We start from the raw sequence: 27,052 nt of genomic DNA on the forward strand, positions 1-27,052 counted from the left end.
GTTGATGTGCAAGTATCTTAGAAGTGTTTTTATTTAGACTCCCTTGCTTAAATACTGAGGAGCAGGGCATGGCTAGGTATTTTGATAGATTTAACCCAGTGTTTTGTGAGATCTTCACACTGATTTCCATAGCAGCGGGACTAGTTTACATCCCCACAAGCAATGTTTAACAGCTCTCCCTTTTGTTCACATCCTCAGCAGCATTTGCTGTTTTCTTAATGACTGACATTCTGACCTGGAGAGATCAAATTTCAATGTGGTTTTGATGTGCAATTCTCCTATGGCTAGTGATGTTAAACATTATCTGTAGGTTTATTGGCCATTTATATTTCACCTTTCTGGAAACTTCCATTTGATTAGCCCATTTATTGACTGGGTTGTTTAATTTCTTTTAGTTTAATTTTTAAAAGTTCTTTATATACTATAGATGTCAGTACTCTTTTAGACTTATAGCTGGCGAAGACTTTTCTCACATTATGTAGGCTGTCTCTTCATTTAATCAGCTGTTTAATTTACTGCGCAGAAGCTTTTATATTTCAACAGGAGTCATTGCTAGTCACTTTTCTGGTTGGTGTGACCATATACTTGACAGGAAGCAAATCAAATGAGGAAGTCTTGACTCCAGCTTAGGCTGTCCTTGCCGATGCTTAATCTTGGATTGTTTTCCTCTAACAATTTCAATGTTTTAGGTCATATACTGAGGTCTTCGATGGAATTGGTGTTGAATTAGTACAGAGTAAAGTGGGGGGTTCTGATTTTATTCTTCTGTATTTCCATATTCAGTTTCTCCAGGATACTGACTTTCTACAATGTACATTTTTGACATCGTGGTCAAAAATTAGGTAACTGGAACTGTGAGAGGTTTTTATTTGAGTCAACCATTCTGCTGCAACTTCAAACACACATAAAAAAAATCACTTACCATGATCAAATTGTATTCATTACACAGGTGCATAGAATGGCTTATACATAAATCAATAAGTGTAATTCATTGCTTTGTGTAGAAATCACAGGGGCATCTCAACAGAGGCAGAAATGGCCTTTGACAACATCACTTTGTGATCAAAATAATGGAAGGGTTAGGGATGAAGAGAGTAGAGCTCATCATAATAAAGGCCATGGATGACCAACCTGTAGTAACTGGACAATAACCACAAGCACTGTCACAAAGATCAGGCAGAGAGTCATTGGATCCACTTTCTTGACTTTTGCTTTTGACATGCATGTCTGTGTGAGGGTGTCAGTTCCCTTGGACCAGGAGTTATGGACAGCTGTGAGCTGCCACGTGAATGCTGAAAATTGCCCCTGGGTCCTCCGGAAGAGCAGCCAGTGCTCCTAACAGCCAACTCATCTCTCCAGCCCCACTCTCTCCACTCTTATTCAATACAGTATTTGATGTCTTAACTACAGCAAGCAAAACCATATAAAAGGTATACAAATAAGAAAGAAGGACGTCTGCAGTCTCTGATTGCAGACAATGTAATTATATGCATGAGAAACCCTAAAGAAAGACTCTGTGAGAAAACTTAGATCTTAACATCAGTTTTAGCAAAGTGGCAGTATATAAAATTAACATATAAAACCCCACAGCCTTCGTATCTGCTAATAACAAATGTATTGACAAACCAAAAGCATGACTGTTTTATGATTGCCTAGGAAAAAATTACCGTGTTAAATTGAAACAAAGAGGTGGAAGAGAGCTACAATGTAAGTTTAAAAACACCAAAGAGGACAGGGAAGGTGGAAAGATTTCATTTGCTGTGCTGGCTAGTCTTTTTTTGTGTGTATAAGTATATACATATATTTAGATTTTTTATTAGATATATTTCTTTACTTACATTTCAAATGGTATACCCTTTCCTTGTTTCCTGTCCATAAGGCCCCCTCTCACCCCCTCCCCCATCCACATCCCTTACCCCCCTCCCCACAATCCCCTGCACTGAGGGTCCAACCTTGGCAGGACCCAGGGCTTCCCCTTCCACTGGTGCCCCAACACGGCTATTCTCTGCTGCATATGCAGTTGGAGTCCTGGTTCAGTCCATGTATAGTCTTTTGGTAGTGGTTTAGTCCCTGGAAGCTCTGGTTGGTTGGCATTGTTGTTCTTAAGGGGTTGCAAGCCCCTTCAACTCTTTCAATCCTTCCTCTAATTCCCCTAAATGGGGTCCTGTTCTCAGTTCAGTGATTTGCTGCTAGTATTGACCTCTGTATTGGACATGGATGTGTCTCTCAGGAGAGATCTATATCCGGTCCCTTTCAGCATGCACTTTTTAGCTTCATCCATCTTAACTAGTTTTGGTGGCTGTATATATATGGGCCACATGTGGGGCAGGCTCTCAATGGCCATTCCTCGAGTCGCTGCTCTAAACTTTGCTTCCATATCTCCTCCTATGGATATTTTCCCCCTTTCAAGAAGGAGTGGGAGCATCTGCATTTTGGTCATCCTTCTTTTTGAGCTTCCTGTGGTCTGTGGATTGTATCTCGGGTAATTCGAGCTTTTGGGCTAATATCCACTTATCAATGAGTGCATACCAAGTGTGTTTTTCTGTGATTGAGTAACTTCACTCAGGATGATATTTTCTAGTTCATTCCATTTGCCTATGAATTTCATGAAGTCATTGTTTTTGATAGGTGAGTAGTACTCCATTGTGTAGATGTACCACATTTTTTGAATCCATTCCTCTGTTGAAGGGCATCTAGGTTCTTTCCAGGTTCTGGCTGTTATAAACAAGGCCGCGATGAACATAGTGGAGCACGTGTCTTTTTTATATGTTGGGGCATCTTTTGGGTATATGCCCAAGAGAGGTATAGCTGGGTCCTCAGGTAGTGCAATGTCCAATATTCTGAGGAACCTCCAGACTGGTTTCCAGAATGGTTGTACCAGTCTGCAATCCCACCAACAATGGAGGAGTGTTCCTCTTTCTCCACATCCTCGCCAGCATCTGCTGTCACCTGAGTTTTTGATCTTAGCCATTCTCACTGGTGTGAGGTGGAATCTCAGGGTTGTTTTGATTTGCATTTCCCTGATGGCTAAGGATCTTGAACATTTCTTTAGGTGCTTTTCGGCCATTTGAAATTCCTCAGTTGAGAATGTTTTGTTTAGCTCTGTACCTCATTTTTAAAGGAGTTATTTGTCTCCCTGCAGGCTAACTTTTTGAGTTCTTTGTATATTTTGGATATTAGCACTCTATCAGTTGTAGGATTGGTAAAGATCTTTTCCCAATCTGTTGGTTGCCGTTTTGTCCTGGCTAGTCTTATGGCAACTTGACACAAGAGAAAGTTATCTGAAAGATGGAAACTTTATTTGAGAAAATTTCTCCATAAGAGAAATTTCTTAATTGGCAATTAATAGGGGAGGGACCAGCCTATTGTGAGAAGTACCATCCTTGGGCTGGTGATGCTGGGTTCTATAAGAAAGAAGGCTGAGCAAGTCAGTAAGCATCACCCTTCCATGATTTCTGTATCAGCTCCTACCTCCAGGATGCTGTCCTGTTTGAGTTCCTGCCCTCACTTCCTTCATTGATGAACAATACTGTTGAAGTGTAAGCTGAATAAACTCTTTCCTCCCAAATTTCTTTGGTGGTAGTGTTTCATCACAGCAATAGTAACACTAAGATATTGCTTATGGACTGAGAAAATTAATATTTTGAAAATGGCTCTTCTACCGAAAGGAGGTATTTCATACAATCCTTGTCAAAATTCCAATTGTCATTCTTCACAGAAATAGAAAAAATAAAATAAAATTCACATGGATACATAAAAGAACTCAGATAGTCAAAGAAATTTTGAGCAAGCAGAATGATGTTGAGGGAATCAGTGTGTTTGCAGGTTATACTGTAGAACCAGTAACAGCACTGTACTGCCACTACATATTTAAGGCTCTTTGGAGTGATGTTAATTGATATAGAGCTTTTAATTTCAATTTCCATGTATTCGTTGGTCATACAGAGAAAATTATATTTGTAGTTCTTCTGAATCCATTGTTTCCTGATTATTTTTATGAGTTGATTTTTGTTTGTTCTTTGCTTTTCTATAGATTTTCTGAATAAATTATGATGTCATCTGCTAAAAGGCATGTCTTATTCCTCCCGTTTTCATCTTTATGTCTTTTAGAAAATATTTTGCTTATTTACTTATTTACACTTTTACATGCCATGTACTTTGGTCACTTTTTGTACCCATCCTCAATTCCTCCTAGATCCTCCCCACATCACTACTTACCCAACTTCATGTTCTGCTTTCTCACTCCCTGTCTGTCTCTTCTCTCTCCATTCTTCCCCTCCCCACATGAAAAGCAAAAACAAGAGTCAAACTCAACAACCAGCAAGACAACAAAGTACCTGAACAAAAACTGAAACAAAAACCAAAACAAAAAAGTGTGGGGTCCATTTTGTGTTGGCAGGTTCTTCCACACACTTTTGCTCACAAGTGAGTTCAAAAGTTCTATTCCCTCCTATGCCTTCTGGAAGCATATTTGCAGAATTTGTATATTTTAAATGTTGTATGGAACTCTCCGATCCCTGTGGCCTATGGAAGCTTCACCACGCTGTTTTGAAGATCTGTAGCATCAAACTTAATTTTAAAAAGGCCGACAGTGAACTAATCTTCTTCCTTCCTTGAGTGTGCAGCACGTGCACATACCAAGAGTCCAGGGTGTGTGATTTTCCCTGCTCTGCCGACCATGACTGCTTATGTCTGTCCTTTGTGTGCTATGCCAGGTGTTTAGCTGGTATTGGGTTTCATAGATGTATTTTAAAAGTCAACTCTTGCTTGCCTCAGGTTCTTCTACTACTTTTCTCTTTTTAACTTTGTGTATTTATGTTCTCATCTTTATTACTTCCTTTTGCTTGGTTTGGGTTTTTGTTCCAGTTCTTTTTATTTCTTTAAATAAGAATCTTACATATGATATTTGGGATTTTAAAAACCTGAACATTTCAGTTCTATAAACTCCCTCTCAGTTTGTGATATGAAGTATTTTCATTTATTTCTACTTTTTTAATTTTTTTCTCTGTAAAGAATTGTATGCATGTGGTCTATTTTAAAGCATGTTTCTTGACTATTTGGACATGTTTTTTTGTTTTTTTTTTACATTTCTACTAATTAATTGTATATAATCCAAATTCTACATTATTTTAAATCTTGAGAGGTTTATTTTATGGCTTAGAATATGCTCTATCTTGGTAAATTCTTTGTGGATGCTCAAAAAAAAAAAATAGCTAGCCTGCTTTTACTGGGTAAAATGTGCCCAATAATGTACCAGTACTGTACTAATAATGTCTGACTGTTGGAGGATACTTTGTGCCATAGTCTTGTTTGATTTCTTGTAAGTTGTACTGCTATACATGTTCAAGTTTAATGAAGGGATGGCATCCTGTAATCTATGGACATATTTGCCATTCTTGCCTGTTGGTCTTGTCAGTATTTATCTGATGTGCTTCTGGGTCTTCTGTTTGTAGAATGCTTATTTAGAACTGTTCTTGGTAGATCAGATGCTCCAGCAATATACATCATTCCTCTTTACCTAGTAATGTATGACCAAAGCAGGCACCATGGGCTGTGGTGTAAGCACTGACATGAAATATTTTGTTATCTTTGGAGTGAATTTAACTTGTAGCAACCTTTTAGTCACCATTTCTGTGACTTCCTCACAAAATTTCCTTGCTTTAATTACAGTTTATGGGATATGAACATAGCCACTCTTTTTCTTTTGGTTTAATGCTTTCTCTTCTATATCCTCTTATTTTCAGTCAATTCATACCATTATAGTTGAAGTGAATTCCATATGTATAGAATGTAGGACTTTTAAATGCCACTGTATAATGCATGTTTTTAATAAACACATTTAGGCTTTTCACTCCTAACGCAGTTAGTGATTGGTAGTGTTCATATGTGCTCTCTTATTTTTGCCTTCTGTTGATTTTCCTGGGGCATGTGAAAATCTGACTTTCCTTAAATCTCTTGGTGTTCCCATCTATGACTCAATTGTCCTAAATATTCCTGTATATCCCTTGAGAATCACATCAGACAGAGCAATGATATTTTAATATCATTTCTGATATATATATATATATATATCTGAAGATTGAATCCAGGGCCAAGTGTATACCAGGCAAATTCATCCTGAGACTAATTTTGTTTGATCTTTAATTGACATAAATTGAGCATCTTTATATGGTCATGAGTATATGCATCCCGTGATGATGAAATCATGTTAATTAGTACATCCACCATATCAAACCTGCATGGTTTCTATGTTGTTAAATGCTTAAACTCCTTTCTGGCTACTTACATTCTTTTTTCCTTCAACAACTCAATGTCACTTGAAGACTGAAAAAAAGAAGGACTATTGTGTTTAACTATTTCTTTTGTTTTTCTTCCTGGTCACGGGTTCTTCTTGCATGGTCTCCTAATGTTTGAAGAACCCTTTCAGGAACATTCTTGTCATCTATGCCCTTTCTGCTTTTCTTCATTCATGAATGGGATTTGTAACAGATACGGAAATGTGTGCTGCTTTCTGCTGACTTGCTGGTTTCTGATGAGAAAATCACCTCTGCCTATAGCTAGCACCTAGAAAAGGATCCCGTGCTTAAGTCTTTAGAGAAGTGGTTCTCATCCTTCCTAATGCTTTGATCCTTTAATACCATTCCTCATGATATGGTGACCCCCAACCATAAACTTATTTTCACTGCTACTTCATAACTGTAATTTTGCTACTGTTATGAATTGCAATGTAAATATCTCTGATTTCCAATGATGTGTCCCCCACCCCCGTGAAAGAGTTGTTCAACCACCAAAAGAGGGCCCAACCCATAGGCTAAGAACTACCATTTTAGAATGACATTCTTTTGAGGAGCGGTGAATTTCAGTTGTTACTTCTTTGAATACCATTTCCCCCTCTTCCCTCATTGTCCTTCCGGTGACACATGTTAGATCTTTGCCATGTGGGGCCCTGAGGATTTGTACTTTATATCTTTACAGTTTGCTTTTCTGTCAGTGATATTCTGTTCTCTTCTTGAGACATCAAGTTTGCGAATCTTTTGGTACATGTTCTCTTACGTTACTTTGCTCATCAGTTAGCTTTGTCTTGGAGTCATTCCATTTTTACTCCAAAGTCACCAAACCCAACTGTTTATGAGCTGCTGCTTTGCTGAAGCTACTTTTCTCCAATTGTTTCAAGTATTTGCAATTGCTTCCTAAGTAGTCTTTTATAATAGCTGTTTCAAAATGTCTGTTGGATGGTTTCAGGGTCTACATCATTCTAACATCTGTTAATGTTTTTTCTCATTTGAGGAGAAGTGTCTGTATCTTATTTAAACCTTCAGTCGAATAAGGCCCTAACAGTGCTGGTGAGGATGGGGCAGGTTCATTTGAAGCCTACATGTTTTGCTAGACCTCTACTAAAGCTAGTTTACTTTACCACTAAATGGAGTCATTCTGCTCTCCCCCAGGATTTCTACCAGTGGAGGGCTGCATTGTTTTTCTCTCCAGACAATCCCTATTGTTGTGCTGACTGGGTAGGAGCATGGCCTACCATACCTGGCAGGTTATAGAGCAAGAAACTGCTTACCTCTTGCAGTTCCCCTTCCTAGCCATGCGGCTGGAAAGCTGCAGACCTCTTTGCATCCAAGGAGGGATGGAAGTCCAGGCTCCTCAAGCTTCTCCATTGACTTCGCAGGCAGATAATTCTGCACAGCCCTGAGAGGTAGAAGTCTTGGCTCTCTCTGTGGCCTTTGCCAAAGAGGAAAAATGGAGATTTAGTTAATAAAACTTCTCTGTAGTATTTACCTATTTCTCAGCAGTTACTACTTACAAGATTTCTGCATACCTATATTTCCCCTTCACTGTTCCTCTGGCTATAGCAGGATTTTCCTGGGGACCCTTTTCTTTTGGGAATCTGCTGAGTTTCCCATGAAGCAGCTTCCCTGAAGGGTACATAGAGGGTGGGGGAAGGCAACTCACTGCCATGCCATTTTTTTTTTGTTGTTGTTCTTTTTTTTTTTTTTCCGGAGCTGGGGACCGAACCTAGGGCCTTGCGCTTCCTAGGTAAGCGCTCTACCACTGAGCTCTCAGCTGCCTTGGTGTTTATGTTCTTTTCACCACAAGGGTTCTCCTTTATTCTTGGCTGTGCTGGGACGGGAATGTTGACAGGAAGAAATGTCTTCTTTATCTTGCTTCAGAACCAAAAGTCTGTTCAGTAGTTTTTGAGAATACCATAATTAAATTCTATTTTCCAACAGACCCCTTTGTGTTGTGTGGTTAGGTTTTTCCCTTGTCAAAAACATTTCATGTTCCTGTCTATACTGTCTAGTCTTTATTGTCAGCTTGACATAAACTAGAGATACCTGAGAAGGGAGAAATTTAATTGAAGAATTGTTCCTTTGGATTGGCCGGTGGGCATGCCTGTGGAGCGGGGGACATTTTCTTAATTGCTAATTGATGTGAGTGGACCTGGATCAATGTGGGTGGTACCTTTCCTACACCAGTGATTCTATACTGTATTTCAAAAAGACAGTTGAGAAAGCCAGAAACAAATTGACCAATAATCAAATTTCCACCAGCTCTTCTGCTTCAGTTGCCTGCCCTGAGTTCCTTATGCATCTCTCATGGTGGATTATAATCTGTGAGATGAAATGAATCCTTTCTTCTTCAAGTTATTTAGGATATGGTGTTCATCACTGTATAGAACTAACAAGAACAGAAAGAAAACAAGAATAGAAATTGAGTGTAGTACTGTGCTGACAGAGCAGACAGTTGTCTGGGAGGAAGGTTGTAAAAACATTTGGAACATTGGTTTGGAAATTAGCAGAGCATTCAGAGCTCAGTGTGAGCTTAGAAGATAAAAATGTTGAGAGCAATGCAAACAATGAAGACCTGGTTTCTGAACTTTTACAGTGAAATGAAGACTATCAGGGTTGTTAGTGTGGCATGTATTTGAATTAAGAACCAGTGAAAGGGGTCAAAGAGATGGCTTAATGTTTATGAGTACTTGTTGCTCTTTGGTCAACAGCTAACAACAATCTCTATAGCTCTAATTCCAGGGGCTCCTATGCTCTCGTTTAGCTCCCATGAGCACTGCATGCATGTGCTGCTTGGCAACCATGCAGGCAAAACACACATAAAAATTAAAAGTAATCAAATAATTTATAAGTGGAATTTGGAAGAGAATTGCTCTTGCTTTACTGGGATGAGGGATACATCTACTGGTGTGAAAAATCAGCTGTGCTTCACAAGAGGTCAGCATTATTGAGATGAAATCTAGGAAGTGCATCGCCTCTATGTCAGCTGTGGTCTAAAAAGACCAAGGCAGCAGATAAAGCTGGCAGCAGGGTTTGGTAAATAATGTTTAAGAATTGCCAAAACAGCATAAAAACAGACACATTATCAATGGAATTGAATTGAAGTACCAGACATACATCAATACACCTATGGACACCTGATTTTTTGGTAAAGAAGTCAGAAATATACAACAGAAAAAATAAGACAACATTTTCAACAAATGCTGCTGTTTAACAGGACATTGGTATACAGAAGAGTGCAAATAAATCCATATCTATCACCCTGCACAAAACTCAAGTCCAAGTGGTTCAAAGACCTCAACATAAAACCAGATACACTAAACCTGATAGTGGAGAAAGTGGGGAATAGTCTTGAATGCATTGGCACAGGAGACAACTTCCTGAACAGAACTCCAATGGCTCAGGGTCTAAGATCGACTATTGACAAATGGGATCTCATAAAATTGAAATTGACACTGTCAATAGGACAAAATGGCAACCAACAGATTGGGAAAAGATCTTTACCAATCCTATATTGAATAGAGGGTTAATATCTAATATGTACAAAGAACTCAAGAAGTTAGACTCCAGGTAACCAAATAATCCTATTAAAAATGGGATACAAAACTAAACAAAGAATTCTCAACTGAGTAATATCAAATGGTTGAGGAACACTTACAGAAATATTCAACATCCTTAGTCATCAGGGAAATGCAAATCAAAACAACCCTGAGATTCCACCTCACACCAGTCAGAATGGCTAAGATAAAAAAACTCAGATGACAGCAGATGCTGGCAAGGATGTGCAGAAAGAGGGACACTCCTCCACTGTTGGTGGGATTGCAAACTGGTACAACCATTCTGGAAATCAGTCTGGAGGTTTCTCAGAAAGTTGGACGTAGTACTACTTGAGGACCCAGCTATACCACTCCTGGGCATATACCCAAAATGTGCTCCAACATACAACAAAGACACATGCTCCACTATGTTCATAGCAGCCTTATTTATAATAGTCAGAAGCTGGAAAGAACCCAGATACCCTTCAACAGAGGAATGGATACAGAAAATGTGGTATATCTACACAATGGAGTACTATTCAGCTGGCTATTACAAACAATGACTTCATGAAATTCATAGGCAAATGGATGAACTAGAAAATATCATCCTGAGTGAGGTAACCCAGTCACAAAAGGACACATATAGTATGCATTCACTGATAAGTGATAGCTTGGAATACCCAAGATACAATTTACAGACCACATGAAGCTCAAGAAGAAGAAAGATCAAAGCATGGATGCTTCAGTCCTTCTTAGAACAGGCAACAAAAATACACACAGGAGGAAATATGGAGACAAAGTGTGGAACAGAGACTGAAGGAAAAGCCATCCAGAGATTGCCACACCTGGGGATCCATCCTATATACAGGCACTAAACCCAGACACTATTGCAGATGCCAAGAAGTGCTTGTTGACAGTAGCCTGATATAGCTGTCTCCTGAGATGCTCTGCTGAGTTTGACAAATGGAGAGGCAGATGCTTGCAGTCAACCATTGGACTGAGCATGGTGTCCCCAATGGAGAAGTTAGAGGAAGGACTGAAGGAGCTGAAGGGATTTGTAACCCCATTGGAAGAACAATAATATCAACCAACCAGACCCTCCAGAGTTCCCAAGGACTAAAGTACCAACTAAAGAGTGCACATGGAAGGACCATATGTGGCTCCAGCCACATATGTAGCAGAGGATGGCCTTGTTGGGCGTCAGTGAGAGGAGAGGCCGTTGGTCCTGTGAAGGCTCGATGCCCCAGTGTACAGGAATGCCACAATGGGGAGACAAGAGTGGGTCAGTGGGTGAGGGTTCACCCTCATAGAAGCAGGGGGAGGGTGGATGGGAGAGGGGCAACTGGGAAAGAGGTAACATTTGAAATGTAAATAAGTAAAATATCCAATAAAGAAAGAGAATGGGGTACATACCTAAACAGAATTCTCAACAGAAGAATCTCAAATGTCTGAGAAACATATTTTAAAAATGTTTAACATTCTTTGCCATCAGGGTATGTAAATCAAAATGATTTTGAGATTTCATCTTATGCCTATCAGTATGGCTAGGAATAACAACAAGAACAAAAATGACAGCTCCTGCTGACAAGGATGGAAGGAGGGAGAATACTCCAATGCTGCTGTTGGGAATGCAATCACTTTGGAAGTCAATATGACAGTTTCTCAGAAAATTGGAAATTGGTCTACCTGAAGACCTAGATATATCACTTTTGGTCATGTACCCAAAGGATATTCCCCCATACGACAATGGTACTTGCTCCACTATGTACATAGCAGCTTTATTATAATAGCCAGAAACTGGAAACAATATAGATATCCCTCAACTGAAGAATGGATAAAGAAAATATATCTCCTTTACACAATGGAGTACTACTCAGCTGTTAAAAACAGTGACATCATGAAATTTGCTGGCGAATGGATGGAACTAGAAAAAAATTGTCCTGAGTGAGGTAACCCAGACTCAGAAAGACCAACATGGCTTGCACTCACTTATAAGTGAATATTAGCTGTGAAAATAAAAGACAATCATGCTCCAATACACAGCCCCAGACAGGCTAAACAAAAATGAGGCCTTAATGGGGATTGGAGGGATGGAAAGATCTACCTTGGAAAGAGAAATACCATAGGTTTCTTTGGAAGACTGAGGCTTGGTCAGTCTTGGGAAGACTGGGAGCAGGAGGGATCGGGTGGTCAGGGGGAATATTGAAAATTGGGAAAAATGAATGAAATTGGGGCATTTCAGGGGCAAAGTGGAAATCTAGTGTTATAGAAACCTCATGGAATTTAAAACACTAACCCTAGCAAAGAGTCCCAGTATAGGGAACAAGGAGCTCGATCTGATCATCTTTTGTAACCAGGCAAGGCCTCGAGGGGAGGGATTGGAACACCAACCCAGCCACAAAACCTCAAACCTATTGGTTGTCATGCCTGCAGGATGTTCTGGGATAGGAGCCTAGTATAATGGGCATCAGATATACCAGAGAGGCTTTGGCCAGCAAGTGACAAGAGTAGATGCAGAGTACCACAGACAAACATTAGGTGGAGTTTGGGGTGTTCTGCAAAGAAGGAAAAAGGAAGAATTAGAGGAACCAGAGAGGTCAGGAACACACCTTGAGAGCATGGCTCACAAAACCTGGCACTTATGGGGACTCATAGGTTAGGGAGTCTGTATAGGTCTGATGTAGGTCCTCTACATATATGTTATAGTGTAGCTTGTTGTTCTAATCCTAACAGTGGGAGCAGAGGCTGTCCTTGACTTTTTTCCTATTCATGGGACCCTTTTTCCTACTGGGTTGCCTTGTCCAGCCTTTTTGTGATAGTATATGCCTGGTCTTATTGTAGCTTGTGTTTGGTTGATGTCCCTGGGAGGACTACTCCTTTATGAGGGGTGGTGGTGGGTGTTGGAGCTTGGGGAGAGAAGAGTTGCAGGTGCAGAGACTAGGGGAAGATGAGGAAGGGGAAACAGTAGTCAGGATGTAATATATGACAGAAGAATTAGAAAACAAGAGTTAGAAAGCATGAAGGGGTCATGGAGAACAGCTAAGGCTTGCCACTATATGGCAGGGTTTGAGTTCCTAAACTTAGCCTAGGTGAGGCCATTGGTGGATGCATAGTTCACTTACAATGGAGTCTTTGGGATATTGGAGATGACAGGACCATGGACCAACTACCAAGGACAAGGGTGATGTGGAGTGCAATCTGAACCTATGAGGCAAATTGTGTATGTTTGTGTGTCAAGTTGACAAGATGTGGATTTTACTACTCAATTTGACACAGACTAGAGACATTTGGGGGAAGGGAGCCTTAGCTGAGGAATTTCCTTTATCAGTCTGTTGTGAGCATGTCTGTGAGGGCACTTTCTTGATTCCCAATTGATGTAGGGAGACCTAGACCTCTGTAGGAGCAATATCACTAGGTGGGCAAGCAGGCCTAGGCTATATAAAAAAGATATCTGAGAAAGTTAGAGGGAATAAACAAATAAATAGTGTTCTTCCATTTAGGTTTCAGCTTAAATCTTCTCACGTGAGTTCCTGCTTCAGATTCCTTTGCTGATGAAGTGTAGCCTGCAAGATAAAATAAACACTTTCTAACTAAGTTGTCTTTAGTCATAGTGTTTGTTAAACCAGAAAGAACTTCAATAACCATGAAGGCTTTCTCTTGCTTTATGCACTCTTGAACCCTGTCACATGGTATTGGTCAGATGTCTGCATTGAGAAGCAGGAGCAGTGGTTAGTTGAGGGCCCACCTGTTCTAAAAGATTTCTAGATGAGAACTCATGACTCCTCATATTAGCCTTCATAAATAGTTGAATACTTAACCAAACATCCCATTTGTACCTCACCAAATGCTAAAGAAAGCCATGCTGTCTGTTATCTTCTTCAGGCAAGAGGTGGCCTTATTGCTCAATCCTACCTTTCTAATCTCCCTTGATTTAAGTGAAAGAGACTTTATGAGTTGATGGAAATGTGACTTCCTTTGGAAGTCTAAGAGTGACAACTGCAACTTGACACAACTGATGGAAACATCCAGAGGTTATTTTCTGAGAGAGAGGGATGATGAAATTGAGCCTAGATTTTTACACATGCCAGACAAGTGCTGTGCCAGAGATTTAAATAGTAGCACTGTGTAAAATTTGTGAGGAGTTGACAGAGTCTTGAGCAAATATGTATTGTTGAAATGAACACAGCACAGTGCCCAGACTTGTGGAAATGGCAGAGCCTTCTCTGAATGGCAAAACCTTCCCCTAGACATATGTGGATGTTGACAGTGTGTACAGAAAATGTAGATCCCAGCTTCCTCCTCCCTTATAGAGGTTTCCCACTGAGATGATCTAAACCCACCTGCCTCCTTTTTTAGCTGTATACAGTAAAAGTATCTCCTCATTTAGTTGTATACAGAAACCTACCTCATGGATTTAGATGTATAAAATACACACACTGAGTTTCCAGAGAACTGCTGGTGTGTCTCCATCAGAGCATACAGCCTACCTGACCTTTAAGTGTCTCTGTGTGTCTATCCTTTCTTCATTCCCTGTGGCCCCAGTTGGACCAGTCCCTAAGCTGAGCAGGTCAGAAAAGTGGCACCCAAACAGGGACACCCAACTGCAGGGAACTCACATGTCAAATAAGGGAACAGGCAAAGGGAGTGGTGCACATGTAATTCTGAGCATTGGGTATAAACCATGGGCCACATAGAATCTAGAGATACACAGTCATACCTTAAAACTTTGAAGATTTAATGGAACATCAGAAATAGGGTAAAAACATCACAGCTCCATCACTTCTTAGACTACATTCAGGAGACTTCTACTAAGAGTAGCTGAACCAACCTTCTTGTTCAAGCACATACAATAAACCCGTATCCACATTCAGCTGCATACAATAAACCTATCTCCTATATTCAGATGTAAAAAAGAAATACACTGCTGGTGAGCAGAGTCTGTGTGTCTGTATGCCTATCCTTTCTTCATTCCTTCACCAATCTAGTCTGGTTGCCAGGACCTAGCCATAGAAATTATGGCAAAAATATTTACAAACTGAATGATAATCTCTGCGAAGTAGAGGGAGAGAGGGATCTGGGTGGGAGAGAGGAGCAGAAGAGAAAAAGGGGGGTTAGTTCAGATATTGGAGGAGATGGGGGAGAAGTATAGAGGTTTAGGAATTTGAAAGTAGGTATGTAGCAGTGGGGAAGGTAGCCACTAGAAAGTTCCAGATGCCATGGACCCAAGAGGTTTCCAGAACCCAGGAGGGAGGACATTAGCCAAAATGCCCAACAAAGGGGAGATAGAACTTGTAGATAGACATGGTCCTCAGTTGAGGTATGGGGCCAAACACCCACCTCAAAAATATTAATTCAGAATTCCTCTTGTTATCAAATGTTAGGAAATACAGAGACAAAGAGTGAGGCAGAAAATGAAGGAAAGGCCACCTAGAGACTGCCTCACCTAGAGATCCATCCCTTCTGCTGATACCAAACCCAGACACAATTGCTGATGCCAAGAAGTGCTTACTGACAGGTGTCTAGTATATCTGTTCCCTGAGAGGCTCTGGAGAGCTGGACCAATACAGATGAGGATATACACAGTCAAAACATCAGACTGAGTGCAGGAACCCACAATGGGGAAGTTAGGGCAAGGACTGTAGGAGCTGAAGGGGTTTGCAACCTCATAGGAAGAACAATAATATCAACCAATCACCCCCCAATATTCTCAGGGACTAAACCACCAACTAAAGATTACATGGAGGACTCATGGCTTCAGCTATATATGTAGCCATGGATGGCCTTATCTGGAATCACTGGGAGGGGAGCCGCTTGGTCCTGTAGAGGTTAGATGACTCAGAATAACAAAATTCTAGGCCACTAAGGCAGGAGTGGGTGGGCAGGTGGGGGAGCACCCTTACAGAGGCAGGAGGAGGGGGAGGGAGGAGGAGGCTTGTGGAGGGGAAACTGGGAAGGGGGATAACATTTGAAATGTAAATAAATAAAATAATCAATAATAAAAGAAAAATCAAGTTTTCCTTACATAAAGATTCTGGGGCCACATTCTTTTGAGTGACATAACATATAAAGTGTCTGTATCTCTTAGTTCTCTCCAGATACCAGAGACCATAACTGTCTCTCTGTTTTTCAGGTTGGGCTTCCCCATGATGCTCATGTCCTGCACCATTGGGATGTGCTATCTCCTGATTGCTCATGTTGTGGTGGGATGGAATTAACTGCTAGCCGTCATTTGCAGACCAACAGAAACATGATTATCAACAGCACCGGGTGGAAGATTTCCCCACAGCACCTCTGAAGAAGAAAAAGATGAGTTTCCCATGTATGTCATGTCCATGTAAAGCTTTGGCAATAACAGTATTGTTTAGGTGGATGATGGGAAACCACATCTCCCTGTAGACCAAAAAAAAAAAAAAATACAAATCAACTTACCAAGATTTCCAGCAGAAAATAATGTATATTTTAAAAATATTTCATGTAATTCTATATAAGAAATTTGCAAGCCTATCTAAATAGCTGTCCCTTTTAATTGTCATTTCTAAGGTACACAGTTTTTCTTAATGTAATCACCCTACATGTTGAAATAGTTAGCATTCAGTTTTCATATCCCTTTAATATGTCTTTTTCTTGGAAGAGACAGATGAGTGTTAAGAAAAGATTTTGTGTATTTAAAAAATAAAGTAGCCCTTGATATAAGATTTTGTAATTTATTTGCCATAGTATTTTCAATTACATCAACCTGCATTTCATCCACTTTTATTTTTTTTGTAACACTTTAAAATTAATATTTATAAGCCTAGAGAAAGTATCTTTTAAGTAGCATTTTTATAGTAATGGCTTAGAACTGTAATTTTCCATTTTGAAAATGACACGTGCTGTTTACATCAATTACATTGAAGCTTGATCAATATGCTTGTCTCTGCTCTCCCTGTGAAGCTCCAGATGTTCCAGTAACATCTGTAGGTGTGGTTCTTCAAGTACCATCTCATGTCAGACAGAAAGACTGAAAGCAAAGAGCCAGAGGGAGCCTGCCCCTCCATTGATGTCTTTCTACTTTGGTTGTCAGTGCATTGGTTGTGCCCAGAGGCATTACTGAGTGCTAAGTTGTCTATGTCTAACCATGAGACATGAGGGTGCCCATCAGGGACTTTACATGAAAGAGCTTCTCATTTAAAAAGGCTCAAGGAGCTTAGAGCACTGAAGTGCAATTTAGGAGACTTTTCTAATTCTATTTTCTGTCGCTGACACTCTCAGGTAGATGTAGCTTTCCTGCAAATCAGAACATGTATTCACAAAGAGGCAAAATGCTTCCTTCCTGAAACATAGCCACTGCTTGTGGCAGTGGTTATCAACCTGTGGGTTTCAAACTCTTTGTGGAGGTCAAGCTACCCTTTCACAGGGCTCACCTAACACCATTGGAAAGCATCAGATATTTGCATTATGGTTCACAACAGTAGCAAATTTACAGTTATGAATTAGCAGTGAAATAATCTTAGGGCTGGGGGTTACCACAACACGAGGAACTCTATTAAAGTGCCAAAGCATTAGGAAGATTGAGAACCATTGGTTTATGGGAATCTCTCTCCTCTTTGCACGTGATGTCTCAGGAGTCATGCATTATCTCTGAATGTCTTGAAAGAGATGATAGGATGCATCACATTTTTATTTTAAAAATCTCATCTCAGCATTTCCTATGCTTACATGTTTGCATCTCATCTAAGGTACCTGATGAACCCATGAGGAAACATTTCCTGGTTTTTCCATTTCTGTTTTCTGTAGGCGTCATGGAAGCCCAAGTTCTTTAGCCCTTTCACTGAAAGCAATGTCTTGGTCCACCCCATGATTCTGCATGCCGTGATGTGGCCTTGAAGCCCTTGCATTCCATGCTGCATCATGATCACTTTTGCTCCTCTCCATCAGTGCCTCTTCTCCGTCATTGCTGAGCCACACCTCATCAGCTCCTCACTTTTCCCTTCTTGTTCTTCTTGGCCTCCCTTGCAATTGAGTCTTTTCTTCCTTCCTCTCTTCAGACCCCTTCAGAGCTCCCCAACAGTAAAATTTGATTTTGTTGGCTCCCACAATCTTTTCTCTACTTCTATCCTCACATGTAACACTAACTTGGTCAGTAGGTCACTGGTCACTATGATTTCTTCATCTCAAGCATCTCTGATATTTCTCCTACTTCTGCCCAGTTATTGCAGGTTATCTTCCACTATAGATGGTTTAAATATGTGAGGTATTTTCCCCCTCTCGGTTCATGTGTTAGAAGATTGATTCTCAGTGTAGTGGTTATAGTAGATCGTAGAACTGTTAAGAAGCAGAGCCCAGTGATGGGGGGGAATACTTTCAGAAAGGACTTACATTGTTCTCATGAAAAGCCTTTTACTTCCCTCAAAAGCAGGTTGTAATAAAAGAGCAAGGCTGGCCCCTCCATGCTCTTGAGCTTGCTGTATCACCATGTGATTTTTTTTTCCCTCTCCGAGGCTCCCAACATGATACTATCCACTTTCCCAGACTAGTCAGAGGAGACACAGTGGGCCTATAAGGGAGGAGAAAGGGTAATTGCCAGCACCTAAGTTATAGGAAGCTGCATGGTGAGACTGGGTAGGTCTCACCTGGACCAAGACTTCCCTGGCCTCAACTACCTTGGGGTCTCACTGTGCTCACAGATAACAGAGAGCATTGCCTACTACTGCACCCCTACTTCATCTGTACTTCTATGCTCGGGATTTGAATGTATGATGACAACCATTGCAAACAGCGCCTATATTAATAACGGGATAAGAAAAATGGGACTGTGAGAGGTTTGCACACCCCCAGAGTTGTTTTTATTTTTTTTAGATCTTTTTCCACATATCAAGAATTTACCAGCGACTCCTAGTCTATATGTTAGACTTTTCTTTTGAATGCTCAGATCAGTACACTAAATCTCTAATTCCACTTGCATGAAGTCATGTATGCATTTAACCTATTCAGAGCCTCCACTATGGCATAGCATCATTTGATTTCAACACCTGACCACTCCAAACAGAGTGGTGAAGTCATGTAGTGTTTCAATATTCATAATAACTGATGTGTGAAGCAGATATAATCAAGGAAGTATTGGTGTTGTGGAAGAGACCTAGAGAAAATGAGAGGGGCAGGGGACACATCTGCAGCAAATTCCTACGTATTGTTAAGCAGCAAGCTCAGGGGCAGTCACCGGATGACTGGGGTGGACGGACTGTCAGGTGAGAGGAACTCAGCTCGGCTAGGTAGTTCATGTTCTTCTGATTCAGTGTCATTTTGTAACTCTTCTTACTTCTTTCATCTCTAGTTTCATCCTGCTCTAGTGCCAATCTCACTTCACTGAGAAGAAGGTGGAAACCTTCAGAGGGGGGGAAATCTATTGCTAACTTCTTATATTTGTTTGCACCAGGGCCTGAATGCTCTCTCCCCCCTAATGGGAGCACCACTCTGGCTTTATTCCAAACGGTGCTCTAAGTGTGTTCAGATTTGTGTGTGTGCTCTCAGATGCTGTGTGTTAGATGCTCCTGGTGTGTAAGTAGAACGTTAACTATTTCACATATCAGACAATCTTTGGACAGGATGCTCTGATGGATTTTTCATGGCCTGTTCTCTAGAATGCGAAGGGGACTCCTGGGTTAGGTGAAGGAGAACACTCATATTCCGTAGGGATTTCAGCTGATCTCCCTGTTGTCTGTTCCAGTTTTCCTGCTGTTATAGGTAGGCTTATGTTCAACCAGAGAGTGGAGGGAAGCAATTTGGGCTATGTTCTCTGGCTCAGTAGGGCTGGGTAGCACCAAGCCTGTGCTGTTTCCTATGGTTAGTAGAAGGTGTGGAGGTCCCACCACTCTTTTGTTCTGGGTCTCATCTATTCTGGGTTTGCTCCTCCATCTACTTTTCATAGTTCTCCTTTGTCCATTTCCAGTGCTTTTAAGATCCTGAACCATACAGAGAGGGAAAGAATGGAATTATAATCTACTCATCTAATTAGACAATCATTTTCTTTTGCTACTACAAAATAATTCACATGATCAAATCGAATGGTCTTAAAAGATAATTCTTTAAAAAAAACCAGCCAAATTACATTTCAAATAATCAAAGTTTTACTTCTTTTATTTCAAATGGAAAAGAGACAATTTTAGGTAAAGAGATGAAATCTAAAAGCAGGTTATACGTAAGTTCCTTATTAATTCCTGTTGCAATTACTGCTGGAAAAATAGGCCTCCAGGTGTTCCCCATACTGAGAACACAGCTCTCTGCTCCCACTTACTTGTTGATGATTTTTTGCTCCCTAGATAGCCATTGTGATTCTGATATTGGATCCCCAGTAAATCTGGGTCATGGAACCATTAGCCGAACATGCCAAGAATGGTTGTTATAAATCAGTGTCACTATTCAGCAGCTTTCTACCTTTGCACAGAGTAGTCAGGCCTGAAATAAAGAAACCCACTGAACAAAAGATGGAAGAAAGAATCTCAGGCATTAAAGACATGATAGAAGAAATTAATATACCTGTCAAAAATGTTAGCTCTAAAAAGCTTCTAGCATAAAATATCCAGGAAATCTGGGACACTATAAAAAGGCCACTAGGAGTAATAGGATGAACGAAGGAGAAGAAACAAGGGTCAAAGGCTCAGAAAATATTTTCCACAAAATCATGAAACATCTCCAATCTAAAGATGGAGGGGCCAAATAAGTTACAAAAGCATATATAACATCAAAGAGATAGAACTGGAAGAGAAAGTCCCCATTACACACAATAATCAAATTACTAAGCACACAGAACAAAAGAGATATTAAAAGTTTCAAAGAAAAAAAGACTAATACATAAAGGTAGACCCATTAGAATAGCACCTAACTTATCAGTGGGGACTCTAATAGCCGGGAGGGTAGAGACAAATGTTCTACAAGTCAGAGATGCCAGCCTAGAATACTTTACCTAGAAAATTTTCAATCCCAGTAGATGGAGAAAGAAAACATTCTGTAATAAAGCCAAGTTTAAACAATGTCTATTTATAAATCCAACTCCACAGAAGATGTGAGAAGAACCTGAAGAGGTTAGTCACATCCAAGAATACAAAAGGGACAAATAATTGCAGACCAGCAAACTAACGGGAAGAACAACAAAATGAAAGCAATCAATTAACACTGTCCATTTTTAACTCTCAATTAACAGTCATAATTCCAAATAAAAGGACACAGACTAACAAACTAGATGGGCACATAGGGAAGATCCAGAAGGAGTTGGGGAGAATCATGATCACAATATATTGTATGAAAAAAATGGATGTTCACTAAAATAAACTACAGGATAGGAACATACAAGAAATGTGAGATACTATGAAAAGACAAAAATCTTTAAACTACAAGCGTAGATGAGGGAGCATAATGGCATAGACCATGATTCAACACGATCATAGAAGAAAACTTCCCTGAAAGTAAAGAAAGGCAAACTCACACAGTAAAACAAGCACCTAGAATACCAAATAGACAAGACCAGAAAAGAGAATAACCACAGTATATCATAGTTAAAATACTTAGTATACAGAACAAAGCAAGAATATTGGAAGCTTCAAAGGAAGAAAAACAAAAAAACAAAACAAAACAAACAAAAAAAAAACCAAGACGAAACACAGTCACTTGTAAAGAAACACCCATCAGAATAATAGCTGATTTTTCAGTGGACACTTTGAAAGCCAGAAGAGCCTGGAATAATACATTTCCACCCCTTAAAAGACCATGATGTCTAGATTATTAGACTACTCATGAAAATTATCCACCATAGTTGAAGGAAAATATTTTCATGATGTAAATAGTACATAAAAATTCTACCCTAAAAATCTAAACCTAAATAAAATGCAACAAGAACATATTTTAGGCTAAAAAGAGAATGAATATAACCAAGATACTGTCAAAAGAAATGGGAAACTCTAATTACTACAACTCAAAACACCACCAAAACAAACCGAAATCAATAATGCAATGACCACTATAGACACATACACTTCAGTAATAATATTAATGGCCTCAGTTCTCTAATTAAAATATAGAAATTGGTGAATATATCAATAAAAAACATATCTATCTGTTGTCTACAAGAAACACTTCTTAGTTTTAAAGATGGCTACCACCTTAATGTAACAGAATGGACAAAAGGAAGCTAATCAAATGTGACCAGGAAGCAAGCAGGCATAGTTATATCTGAGAAATAATATTTTGGCTTTAAAAAACTAACAGAAGAGATGTTGTGGATTGCTCCCTCAACAGGGAATCCCTGATGTGGAGTAGATCACGTACTCGGGTGATTTCGGGTGAAATCTTAATTGATCAAATAAATGCTAGAGCCTGAGATTGGGCAGTGGAACTAAAAGGCAGAGCTAGAAGTTTTAGAGAAGGAGAGAGAGGAAGGAAAGGGAAGAAGAGATAGAGGATATAGGGAGAAGAAGATGGAGGAAGAGGAGGTAGAAGATGGAGCAGACCCATGTGGTCTGGAGGAGCCACGAGTAGCTTGGGATTTCATAGCTGGACAATAGAATAGTGAAGTGGTATATTTGTCCAATCTAGGTGTGCAGCTTATAAATATATTAACTGAGTTATGTGTTCTTTCATGGGCATATAAGGGTAGGACATTTACCAATATAAATCTGTCTGGTATAAATATATGTCTCCATTTCCTTTCACGGGGCTATTGGGATCTAAGTGAGACTGGTTGTTGGTGTTCCACAGACCAGTCGTGAGAATGACCTTATTTCCAGAAAAAAAAACTGGTTTGGTGAGCTTAGCAGGCTGGCTGAGGGCCATAATGCTTCGAGCTAGCCATAGGGGATAGCTGAGACTGCTGATGCTGGCATCTAGCCTGATTTAATATGAATTTATAAAATTACATGTTACAGAGATAAAGAGGGAGACTTTAATCAATGGAACAGTTAGCCAAGAGGACATTACTATCCTAAACACATGTATCAACTCTGGTGCATCCACTTTATAAAAAGTATACTCCTAGACTTAAAAACAGATTAAATTTAACTCAAGAAACAATCAATTGGCTGAAGAGGAAGCTCACCATGGGAGAGATTCTTTTCTGGTTATACATCTGATAGGGGCTTAATATCCAGAATATAGACAGAACTAAAGGCAAAGAAGTAAAACTCAAAGATTTAAAATAACAGATAATAACAATATCAACCCTAACCCACTCAAAAAAAATTCTGCATGGAAACTTGTTGCTGTAAAATTATTTTAAAAATGCTGTCTTTTACCCTGCACTAGGTCTGGCATCTTGGTGCCCCAAGACATCTGTTGAATGTCTTCATCTCAGTCAGCAAAGCGTCTTACCTGCATTGCTCCATCCCATATCACACTGCTGAAGGCTACTCTCTGAGCCTGGCAACAATCTCTCTACCCATCTAGTTCCCAAGGCCGGTTGCCATCATGCCAAACATACACATCCAAATTTCGTGGTGAGCTAGCATGTCTAGCCACTACACACTCTCTTAAACATAAATCCCCACATGATAGAACACACAAAACAATAACCTACAATCCAACTGATAATATATAATTTGCTCATCTAGACATACAAAGCCCTGTACACATCCATCCCTTAAGAATACTCATAACAACCTGTAAGTGTGCAGAGAGGAATCTTACATACGCATCCATGTTCTCTTCGCTGCTTTCCTCCCTTGTTCCAGTCTCCTCCCCTCTCTAAAACTTTTCTCCCGCCTATCCTTCCTTATTGTCCAATGAAAGGCCTCTTTCTATCTTGTACCTGCCTTCACCTGTATAATGACATCATCCTACAGGAACTGAATGAAATGTTCTCAAAAGAAGAAATAAAAATACCTGAGAAATGTGTTCAACTTCCCAAAAAATCAGGGAAACGCAAATCAAAACAGCCTTGAGATTTCATCTTACTCCAGTCAGAATGGCCAATATCAACAAAACAACTTACAACGTGTGCTGGAGGGTATGTAGGGAAAAGGAAACCCCGTTTATTAGTGGAGGGATTGCAACATTTTTCAACATTTCTAGGAACCAGGATAGAGAATTCTTAAAATGCTAACTATGTAGCATATGATTCCACCATACCACTTCTTGGCACATGCTCAAATGACTTGACATCCTACTTTATAGATACTTACTCAGCCATGATCATTGCTGATCTATTCACAACTCTAAGAAAATGGAAGCAATTTAAATGTCCTTCAACTGATGAATGGATATTAAAAATGTCAAACTGCAAGGAATCATTGAATTGGTCTGGTCTACTTGCCTTGAGAGGCCTGCATACTGGAATTTTTGAACTCTGATCCTGTGGCTTGTGGGACACTTTGTGTGCCTTTCAGTTCTTAGGAATCCAATGCACCTCCTCAGGTGGTGAAGCACAGAGGCCACCTGTGTGACTCTGTGTTCCATGGAGCTTGGCAAAGCATACAGTACTTGGCTAAACATTTAGCATTAGATATTAATCTTGTATTGTGCTGTCTGGCCTTAAATCTGCCATTATGTTCTGTTATGCTGAGCTTATAAAACGTCTGAGTGCTTGAAATAAACTTGTCTCAGTATTGCTGAGATCCCTTTAGTGTGGCCTTGTTCCTTCCCACTGACCCTATCTGGAGATCCTGGTTTGTAAGTATGTGCTTACTTACACAAGTACAAATGTAGTACTATAGAATACTATTCACCTATCAAAGTCTATCATACTATTAAAGTCATTGTTATTAATACAACCACTAATTTATCTATAAACATTTATCCTTCTACCCACAGGTAAGTATAGTCAACCATCATCAAAGTAATTTCTCTCTGCAACAAAGACTACGTCATAAAACCACAAGCAATCAAAGCTCAGAGTTGTGACACTCAGTCCTAAGAGGCGCATCTACAAAGCACTTTACCTAAGACTTGGGGACTATTTTGGCTGAGGGAGCAGAAAGATGGTAAGAGACAGAAGATCAGGGAGTTTGCTGTGAGGTTGTCTCCTTATAATGTCAGAAGCCATATCCATAAAGTCTCACTAATATGACTGCCCGCACTTGAGCTTAACAAGGTCAAAACCAATGCACATGCCAAAGTAGCCAGGAAAAAAGCCCATAAGTCCTCAGTCCTAGATAAAGAACTATAGGCAGCAGACAAAAGTTGGGAGAAGTAATGGCTGTCTTTCCGGGAGAAGTAATGGCTGTCTTTCCTAGAGAAGAGCATACCAATTGGTTGTCCAGTGGCAAATGGCCAGCTCTGAAATCATACTCATACATAACATATGAGCTAAGAAGTTTATTTTAATAATACATATGTTTAAAAAGATATATGTATATACATTTATGCATACCATAACAATTAATGAAAAGAGAGTCCATGAATTTGAAGGAGAGTAGGGAGGATTATATGGAAGGGCTTGGAGGGAGGAAAGAGAAGGGTGAAATATTGTAGTTGTAGTCTGAAAAAGTAAATAAATAAAAAGGAACAGGAGATGGTGTTGAGTGGGCAACCCAGACCCAGACAGACAGATGTGACATGCTCTTTTTCATCTGAGGTTAGCAGGTCCAGATCTGGGAGCATGTATGCTGGAGGAACTACTGAAATAGCCAAATAAAAAGGGACTATTGCAAGGCTGAGGGGGATAGAAAGAGGGAAAGTGATCTGAAGGTGGAAATGTGTAGGACGAACAGAGGTGGCCACCTCTACATAAAAGCCAGAAGTGCAGAGTCAGAAAGGCATCTCCTGCAGGAGGACTTAATTGAGGACTGCCTGAGAGACCAAGGGTTGCTGATGCAGACGATGCCATGCAATCAAGAACTGCTGTTTAGAAGAGATGCTTTCTTGGGATCAATGGGGTAAAGGTAGAAGGTATTAAGGGAGCTTGCAGCAGCTTTCGGATGAGTTTGGTGGCATTTCTCACTTGCTGCTGGAGTCCGTGTCATTGACTCCATGCCACCTCACCTCAAACCCCAAGGGCAGGTAGGGTTCTGTGGTGAGTAGTCCAGGGTACAGGCAACAGAAATGGAAAAACGAAACAAGACAAAACAAAAAAAGAGCTTTAATTAGAGAGGGAGAAATAACATAGCAAATGGCCTGGAGATGCTCTCCCCAAGAGCAAAGATCATTTAACAAAAACCCAACACAACAAGGTATGAGAAGCTTTCTTTTTACTTATTAGTCAGGAATATCCAAGTGACTAACTACCAAAACATACATATTATTGCTGTTGCCCTCCCTTGGCTTCTGGAGATGAAATATAAGTCCTTATTGCTCAAGATGCCATGCACTTCAAACATTGGATTCAGAGAACCTGAGTTCAATCTAACTTGAAAGCTTCTTCCCGGAGGATTAGCTTTCGTTGTACCAAAAGGAACTATGTTTAAAATTTCCAAAGGAGGGAAGCAACCAGTAGTTCTATCAGCTACGATGCCTATGAACTACAGTGACAAGCATGGGACTAAATCTTAATAGTGTAATAGTGGTATGTGTTCCTTGGCGGTAACCAAAAGCTCTTTAATTGGACTTTAGGAGGTCCAGTCAAAAAGAGGTAAGTCATGCTTGGTAGTGAAAACCTAGACAACTACTTGCAACTAGTGAAGTCATGGCTCTTAGAGAAGAACTTACAATTCCCTCTTCAGTAAACCATCATAATCCTAACTACATTTTAAATATTTATCCATACACCCACAGAAAAGTATACCCTTCACCCTCATCAAGGAAATTTCTTTGCAATAGAAAGAGAGACCATTACAGAAAACCACAACCAATCAAAATGTAGTTATATAGCCCAGTCCCAACCCAAATATCCACAACATAATTCCTGTACCTGTGGCTCAGGGATCATTGTGGAAAAGAGCTGGAAAGTTTGTAAAAGTCAGAGCGCCAGAAATTTGCTGTAACATTCTGTCTCCTAGAAATGTCAGAGAAACTACTATAGCCATGATGTTTCTCGAGCATGGCTGCTTAAACAAGAATAACACCTACAGACATGGTAAGATGAAAGGGAAAACACTAATTAGTAAGATCTCAACCATAGACAAAAAATGACAGGCAATTAAGGGATGATGCCATTGAAGAAATAGTCGTCACGAAAATTGATTATCCAATACTAAATTGTAAGCTCTGTATATACATAATACAGGCATGCATGGCTGAGCAGGTCGTTTATATCTTTAGAGAGATTATTTATATGATTATGTAATTTTATTTTTAAATTTTATTTATGCAATTTTATATATT

The 27,052-nt window shown here is 39.9% G+C and overlaps 1 protein-coding gene across 1 annotated transcript in view; it reads left to right on the plus strand.

Moving 5' to 3' along the window:
- The window catches only part of Oca2 (OCA2 melanosomal transmembrane protein), a 329,813-nt gene extending 313,671 nt beyond the window's left edge, over positions 1 to 16,142 (plus strand). Inside the window, exon 24 of the mRNA NM_001271493.1 lies at positions 15,960 to 16,142. Coding sequence (NP_001258422.1) covers positions 15,960 to 16,044 — 85 coding nt within the window. The 3' untranslated portion in view covers positions 16,045 to 16,142. The remainder of the gene's footprint in view (positions 1 to 15,959) is intronic.
- The last annotated feature ends 10,910 nt before the right edge of the window (positions 16,143 to 27,052 follow it).

Source organism: Rattus norvegicus, chromosome 1 (genome assembly GCF_036323735.1).
Source record: "Rattus norvegicus strain BN/NHsdMcwi chromosome 1, GRCr8, whole genome shotgun sequence".
NCBI lineage: Eukaryota > Metazoa > Chordata > Mammalia > Rodentia > Muridae > Rattus > Rattus norvegicus.